This window comes from Fusarium musae, chromosome 2 (assembly GCF_019915245.1).
Source record: "Fusarium musae strain F31 chromosome 2, whole genome shotgun sequence".
Taxonomy (NCBI): Eukaryota; Fungi; Ascomycota; class Sordariomycetes; order Hypocreales; family Nectriaceae; genus Fusarium; species Fusarium musae.
This window is the reverse complement of record NC_058388.1, coordinates 2,301,694-2,310,356: the sequence shown is the minus strand read 5'-3', so window position 1 is coordinate 2,310,356 and position 8,663 is coordinate 2,301,694. Positions and strand designations below refer to the sequence as shown.

The following is an 8,663-nucleotide window of genomic DNA, read 5'->3' as shown; positions in this document are numbered from 1 at the left end:
CGTTACCGTGACCCAGAACAGGGACGAGGGAATCCCCAACAGGGTGCGGTGCTTTGGCCGTCAGCTTTTCGATTGGGCCGGATACCCTAGATACTATCGTGTTATTATACGCATTTCCCCAGTTTCTGTGGCCTGTGAAGTGTAAACTTGGGTCAACGTCTCCTCTCATGAGCATAAAGATATCAACAATGCCATTTTTGGGGAAAACCTAACGAGTCGCTTTGGAGGTTAATCAAGATGGAGCACGAAGCAATGCAGTCTGTTAGCTGGTTAAGATTAGGTAGTTAATTGTTTGACGTTTAGAATAGGCCATGTACTAGGTTAACACAGCGGCCCTAAGATGTTCCCTTCCTTAGCCAGAACAATCAACAATCGATAGATAATCTGAAATTCATCATGAATCATCCAACTCAGCACACCAAGTATAGTAGTGTGCTATTTGATACACATTTACGAACTAGAGTTCACTGCATAGGAACCACCTTCAGCTGCAGCAGTCCTCGTCGCCTTTCACAATTATGGAGGTGACATCAATATCATAGTACTACGAATCAACATGATGCATCTGTTGCTCTCAGCCTGGTTTCGACAGCCAACAGTGAGTATCGCTATACTTGCTCCAGAGAAGATTAAGCTGACGATACAGTAAAAGTCATGTTATTCTCTCCAGATAGGCTCATCCCGGCTCTTTACCAGAAATCACGGCTGGCTCCAGTCTGTGGGTCCAAGACCAGTCTTCAAACCATCGTCTCAGCACAGCAGCTGAGGATCGCAGAACTCTATGCTGACCAGAATGTCGTGGTATCAGCAAAACCCGGATCAGGCAAAATCGCCACCATAGAAGCAATCGCGGCTGCACATCCCGATAAGAGAATTGGAAGCATTCTCTTCTCAAAGAGACTTCAGAGTGAAACCTCTCATCGTCTCAGAAAATACCACAACAGCGATGTATACACTTTCCATGGCATTGCGGGTCTCCTCCTTGGACAAGTGGTTCCGAGCGATGAAGCACTTATCAAGCTCTTGGAGAATATCGACAAGTGCGGCAAGCTTCCACGATGGGCCTTAAAACCTTTCGACATCATTGTGCTAGACGAGTTTTAGGACTGCAACCCAGAAACCTTCTGGCTAGTCGAGTGCTTTGCCCGGGCCAACAACTTCAGGAAAGGAGGCCAGCCCGCCCGCATCGTCGTCCTCGGCGACGAGCGTCAATCGATATACCGCTTTCGTGGTGCTGACCTCGCTATCTGACTCTGGCCCCTGAGGTGCTGGGTCCAATCAGCCCCTATCCCTTTGCAAAAGTTCATTTAAGCAACAGTTTCAGGCTGTCCTCATCGGCTGTCCAGTTCATCAACCGTGTCTTCCTTGGTGGAGAGCAGTACATCTCCAGTTCGAAGCGTGGCCCAAAGCCCATTGTCCTGAGATGCAACATTTGGGACAGTCTGGCAGTGGCGGGAGCGATCTCCCCCCTGATCAAACGTTACAAGCCTGAGAACTGCGTGATAATAGCACGCTCTATCCGTACGAAAGGACCGTTGCAAGACCTTGCAAATGCGTTGGCCCAGGTCTATGGTTTGCCGATAAATGTACCTCCTGATGAGGAAACACCTCTCGACGACATCGTGATCAACGGAAAATTGTGTATCTCTACGATACATCAGTTCAAGGGCCGAGAGCGTAAGCTTGTTGTTCTTCTTGGCATCGATGCCTCCTATTTCCAGTTCTTCGGCCGCAACTTGCCAGATGACAGCTGACTCAACGAAATTTTTGTGGCTTTAACGCGCTCTCTGCAGCAACTCGTATTAGTCCATAACGGTGAGAGTAAGATGATGCCGTGCGTATCCCTCGATTCTCTGTACCACACCGCCAAGATAGTCAACTTGACAAAGAGACGAACAAAAATTCCACACCCTGATCTATCCGGACGCCTCATAGAGCTAGGCCTTACGCTTCCAAAATCTTGTGGAGCCCGTGAAATAACGCGGTATGTCCAGGGCGATGCTCTTGATAAACTTGTCGAGCGCCATCTTCGTGTAGACAGGCTAGCGCCTCCCCTCCCTCGCCATGAACACATCAACATAAGAAATGTGGTACTCTCAGATCCGAAAAGGGGGTTCTATGAGTCTGTTAGCGACATCAACGGCCTTGTTATTGCAGCAGCCCTGGAGCTAGAAACAGTGGGAACATCAAGGTCACTGGGGCGATCAAGTGGAGGAGAGGTTGATGAAACTTTGCTAAAATGCCCCGAGAAGCTTGTTGCTTGGCTTTGCCGGAAAGCTTGCGAATATGAAGCGAGTCTCTAGGGGTATCTGCCGCGTGTGATTCAGATGAAAGACCACAAGTATGACTGGATCAAGCCCGGGGACCTCATCCTTGCTCGGCGTCGACTTGATAGTGAGCTAGTGGATTCTGCTCAAGGGCTGAATTTTGAAGTTGAGATGCAGCAGCAATTCTATATCGATGGCCAAGAAACTCAACTCTGTGGTCGAGCAGATATTGTACACAATACCGCTACCAAGAGCAAAGACGACATGGATAATGTAATAATATGGGAGATCAAGTTCGTCTCAAGCCTTTCCAACGAACATGTCATCCAGACTTGCGTTTATGCCTATTTGTTAGGCTCAGAGTCTGGAAAGTGACCACGCATCATCTTATACAATGTGCGAGATGGGGACAAGCGCGAGATCATACCACGTCATGGAATAGAAGGGCTGAGACAACTGATCACAAGTGTCCTTAGACTTCGGTATACTTCGAAAGGAGAGATGACATATGAAGAATCCATCAAACGGTGTAACAGTACAACGCGGAAGGTGATGAATCTCAAGTGATAGGTCATAGTGAAAGTTAATCATAAGACTCTGGAAGAGTATGAGACTCGCCGAGATACTTCACAACACAGAGATCTATTCATTCTAGAACAGATAATTCACGATTCCTATTCAAGGGGCATAATTTGTGTATGTAGACTCATGTAGACCATATCTCAACCTTAGTTTCATGGAAACTGCAGAGGTCATGGGGCAGGGAGGCTTGCCAGACAGATGGTTGATAGTATGTGTGTTCGGCATGTCTTTCCCTACAGAATTGGGGCATCAAGAGCCTTCGTAAGTTCAAATCTTGCATGATTGTAAGATGTGAAATCTTTGATGCTCCATTAAAGACCAATGGGACTTGCGTCCTGGGAACGACTATCAACGCCTTGATTCACATGTATATTGTATTAAGTAGCCTGTCACTTCCAGGCTCTTATTTTGGCTGTATTTTAACGTCTGAGTTTGGTATAGGTAAGGACGGAGAGTCAGACAGCACTGAGCATAGATTCATGCAATCGAACACATTGACAGAACCAAGGTGTCAACCTTAGAAGCAGGCCACTGACACCATGGTTTACATTGGAGTGAGTTTTATGAGTATTTCTCTATTCTTCATCACATCATATTTAAACATCCAAATACTTCTCGCACAACTACATATCCCATATTCAAGTTCAAACGCTTCAATGAACAAAGGCACAGTAGTCAGTGCTCAACCAAATCTAAGACACAAGAATATGCTGAAAAGTGGCCAGTCCCATATCCGTTACGCCATTCTCGTATGCAATAAACGCCTTTCCTCTTAATAACCCAAGCCATGCTGGTGAACTGGGCATCTTCCGGGGTGTTTACGGAACCAAGACGAGATGCAGTGCTTATGAAATCTGCACAAGCACTCCAAACGTGCCATTTGATCACCGACAGTGAATTCTTCGAGACAAATCGTGCACTCGGCATCATCGATGCAATCCTTCTCCGTCGCGGAATAACAATACATGCCCGTTAACCGGGGTACAGCTGGTGCTCCGCCATCCTCACTAGCGCCTAACGTTCCATACGCGCTGTGAGTCTGGATACACTTCGTGATATGTGACTGACGAAGTTCCTCAGCGTTCGGCAAGCTCTGGGACGGCAGCTCGCGATGACAAACAGGACATTCATCCTCCTCGGCAATCTGTGGCGTAGGCGGAAGTGCCCGCTGCCTCGTCGATGATTCTCCTAGTGAGCTATAGCGATCTGGATATGAAGATGCCGAAGTAGCCTGGCCACTTGCTTGGACTCGATCAAATCGCGACTGTATCGCTCCACTACGTCTTCTATAGGTAGGAGCAGGAGAAGAGCCAGAGGATACCGAGCCCTAGTGATACGTCAGTTTATGCAAAGATTCAACGAGAGAAGGCGGATGTACCATTGTGACACTCCTCGTCCTGAGAGAGAGATATCTGTACGGGTCGCCACCGGTGCCGGGCGCGAAAACTGCACCATGTCGGTTAGACGGTTGCGGTGTTCCATAGGCATTACCGATACTGCTTCGTGACCTCTGGTGAGAAGTTCGTGGTGAAAGAGTTGCTTGTGGACTCGGGCTTTGCGGGGGCGCTGTATTCGGATCTGGTACGCAAGGATTGCAAAGCCGTACCCGTTCACCTCCCGACATGTCGTTCACATCAAAATAGCCAGCTCCTAGTCCGTCAACAAGCAGTGATTGATGGATCGCTGCCTCGAAGCCAGGTTGCCGTACAATATATTGGTGAGGGATGATGATCCTGTGCGGTGAACAGGCGTTGCAAACAACTCTTCCACATTTCCTGATCTGATAAGCATATGCAATCAAATGTTGCCTAGAAATATCTCGACCTACCTGCAGTGATGTTTGCGGATGAAGAAACTAAACTGCGTGTGGCAGATAGGGCAATATGTGACCTCATTATCCGGCTGCCATCTTGGGCGTTGCTGATCTGAAGATATCGACTGGCGAGCAGAGCGCGGAAGCGGTGGAAGTGCCTCTTCCAAAGGTCTTAGAGATGGTAATGGTGCATCCATTCTTTCTCTGGATGGAGTTGTGTGCGCTGGTTGAGCCACTTGTGAGTTTGGCGCGATCATGCGTTGGCTGGACCTCGCTCTCTGATCCGGGTTGCTAGTGACAACACTCTGAGGATCAGGTTGATCGAACCGCGTATTATATGGTGTGCCTGTCGAAGATTGGCCAGATCCCTGGGTAACCATGGGGGGCAAAGTAGCTTGGTTTGATGGAGGGTCGCTCGTGATATAGGCAGCATCTCTGTCGACGTTCGCATGGTCCGAGTCTGGGGTTGGGGCATTATCCCTGGTGATCCCAACCTGTGCAAGCTCCTGGTTTGAGAAGCGAATGGTTTGTGCTCCAGACTGATCTCGCTCGATATCAGGACGAGAGTGATGCGAGCTGTGGGTGGATTCTTGGTCTCCTGAACCACTCTCCGATAGACTCCGCTCGATGGTGTGGGATGGACAGTCGAAGTATCGCGAGCATTCTTGGTGATGGAAACGAGGATTCCGCCAAGGGCATATTGAATCTCGTGCGTTATCTTGGTGCTGATATGAGTTTGGATCGTTCTGGTCGATTTCGCGTTGGCCATCATCGCTATACAACGAATGTGAGCTCGGAGAACTACTCGACACAATAGCACTGTAGTCTCTGGCAGCCTCCGAGGCGAACTGGCCTGAAGCACCCGAAGGGCTGGCCATGACAGCTCATTAAGACTCGGTTGTTAACGAGGGGGCGATTGGAAATGTGTAGCCCTCGTCTAATACAACATGGGTTGATGCTATCGGTCGAGGGGATGGGTCCCGAGCTTTGTTTATGGGAGTGTGTAGGTAAAAGAAGAAATTCTGAGTTCGAGTGCGGCGTTTGTCGGCGGTAGTATTCCTTGAACCTATATCGGATGCGATTAGAAAACGGTTGGTTTAAGGCTAACTCGCATGATGCATGATAGATACTAATAGGTAGCTCGGTGATAGGGAGGATAGGTAGTAGTAAGTCGGTGCTGAGCCAGGTCTGGGAGATGCAGCGAGTTGTTAAACGTACGTTTGAGGCGACCAAAAGATGATGCCAGGATGATGTAGAGTCGCAGTGAATACAAGCAACCTTTTAGAAGTGATTCGAATCGAGTCGTGCCGAATTATTTGTTGATTGGAGTAAGTTATTAGAAAGTTTAGTTGGTCCAAAAGGGCTGGCCTTGGGCTTCCACGGGTCCGCTAGGAATGGGCTTGCGGCAGGCCCGTCTCATCTGAGGGGCTGCCCGCTCCGAAGAAGTGGAGATGGGGGTCCTAAGCATTCGCCCACGCGATCACCCTTGCATCACCTATCAAACTACCTACCTAGGTACCCAGACGGGACCTCTAACCTAGCCTTATTTGCTCCTTGGTTCAACGTGCGGCCTTGAGAGATCCCTTAGCTGAGGTATTCAAGTTGGTAGGTAGGTACTCCGTACTATCTCAGCTTAGGTACTACCTACGTTGAACCACTAACTTAGGTAAGGTATCCTGTCTGCCTATATACTTCACATCTCGTACAGACAAATCAGCTTTATACCATCTTTCGAACTTACTTGACTACCTAGGTAGGGAGATAGGTAGGTAATTATCATTATTTGGACTTTTCGGAGGTTAGATAACGCTAGATCTATAAGCATTTCTCTCTCATTCTCACACCGCAGCTCACTTGACCACTCACGCGCTAACTTGAAATGTATCAGGTGGACACACTTTGTTTATTACCTGGCAGTCTGGGCAGATCTGGACCCTTATCGCCGACTGTTAATCAATATCATCTTATTAGCCCAGCATTGGTTAGTGGCCTCGACTCGGAAGGTACCCCTTCACTATTTAACTGTATATATCTTCACTTCTTCTATCAGAGCTGAGACCAAATTCACCGAGTCAAATGTATTTCAGGCGGATGGTCTCAGCTCATCACCCAAGCTCCCCAGATCTTCCTCTAGTTTAACTCTTTTCACTGTCAGCTGCTTACTCTCCTGAAGAACAAACACCATTCGAGCCCATTTCTCCTTATCTGTGTTGACCCATTGGTGCTTTGTCCCACGTTGGACTGCCACATCCCCTCGCTTCATCGCACGATTCTCCCCCGAGTCGAGCACCAGCTCCATCTCACCCTCAATTACGACTCCGTAGTCTATACTCAGTGTTCGATGCATGGCTGATCTACCGGGTGGGAAGTCAACAATCCGGAGCACCGAACCTCCAGGGACACTAAGCCCTGGAGAGTTGCTAATGTAGTTCCCATATGTCTCTATTCTGTATTGTCTTCGAGACCAACCGGAAGCCCTTGAGTGACGTAACCGAGGTAGAAGACGTGTGTCGAGAGGATAGTCTCGGGTAACTCATCGTTGAGCGGTGTGTCAAATATCGCTTTTCCGTCGTCATTATGCTTGGTGATGAACCGTTTTGGTATAGGCAAGGTATCATCTGCCGCAACAGAAAAATACGAGGATAAAAATGCGAAAAATGAGAAAAGTGATTTGGTCACTTGACGTGTCATTGTGATATAAAGTTCAAAGATTGTTCTTGGGTTGAGCTCGAGGATGAAGTGAGGATATCTCGTTTCTATATACCTCGGGATAGCTCATTCCAGGGCCAATCTTCATCCAAAGCTCTGTCTTCGCCATGCATCACACATGGACCTCCTTCTTGTGCAAACTATTCGTTGATGAATCAATATGACGTTCTTGTGCTCCCTGAATCATCTGACCCAGCTTGGTCGAACACATCGCAAAAGCAAGTCCTGGTATTCAAGTAGCACAGAGCCTGGTATACCTCTTGTCGTCACGTCCTCTGAACATTATTCGGGTCCCGTGTGAATATCGCATTTGTTTCGGGGTGCTCATATGGGTATTAAGTACTCTCACTGGATATGAAAGTACCTGGACAAGATTTGGAGGATAGGTTTAGAGAAGGCTTGATGTTACGGAATTCTCTTATTGTAATGATACATCAGCATCGAAATACAATTCCAGGCAGCTCGATAACGCAAAAATGATGTTATTCGTGCCACCGGGTCGATCTATTTTCTCAATTGCCTTTAGGCACCACCCAGACTGTTGGTAATAAATTACGTAGCAATGCTTGACAGGTTGACAAGGACACAAGATGCTGTTCTTCTCAATCCCACTGCAATACTCTAGTCAAACCTATGTAAATCTTAGGTACGACATTATAGTTGCGTGTGTCCTTGATGGTTGCTTGGTGGTTGCTATTGCAGAGTTATACCCCTGAGGTGGATAACCGCCCCAAACAATCTGTCTATTTGTGACTTCTATGTTCTTAATGCGGCGTGAATACCCTTTTTGACGAGAGATATCCCAACGTGAGTCAGTCAAGATCGGATATGTAAGAACTAAAGCGATAATTGCGTCCAAGATTGGAGCATCATGATGGGGGAATGGTTTTCAGCCCCTTTTTGAGCACTCATCTGAAAATGATGGCAAAGGAGAAAAGACCTATCCGAATGTATTATCTTGGCAACTGAAGCAGATGAATAACCATCAGCTATGCCGTGTAACCCTGAGACCCGGTTGTCGGTTAGTCGGTGAGAGTGAAGCCCACTGGAGTGGTTGCGGCCCAACATGAAGAATCTTCGTGTATGTATCCAGTTGATCATCAGCTCAAATTAACGCAATGGGGATCAATAAAGATGCACTTCATCCTTGAGGCCTTCCAAGGAATCGTGGCAGCTTTCTAAAGACTGCTAGTATTCGGGGCCTTGACTATTACGGATGAGAGATGCTGATAAACATCGTGTCCTGTGGCTTGCTGTATTGAGTCAGTGGCCAACAAGATAGAAATTGAGCG

The 8,663-nt window shown here is 47.7% G+C and overlaps 1 protein-coding gene across 1 annotated transcript; it reads left to right on the top strand.

The window, feature by feature from the left end:
• Positions 1-654: 654 nt before the first annotated feature.
• On the top strand, positions 655-1,754 carry J7337_002648 (uncharacterized protein; the record flags this gene model as incomplete). The annotated part of the gene is made up of 2 exons (XM_044820375.1): positions 655-1,097; positions 1,325-1,754. 2 exons carry the CDS (start codon positions 655-657, stop codon positions 1,752-1,754), a joined length of 873 nt encoding a protein of 290 aa, XP_044684675.1.
• Positions 1,755-8,663: the final 6,909 nt, after the last annotated feature.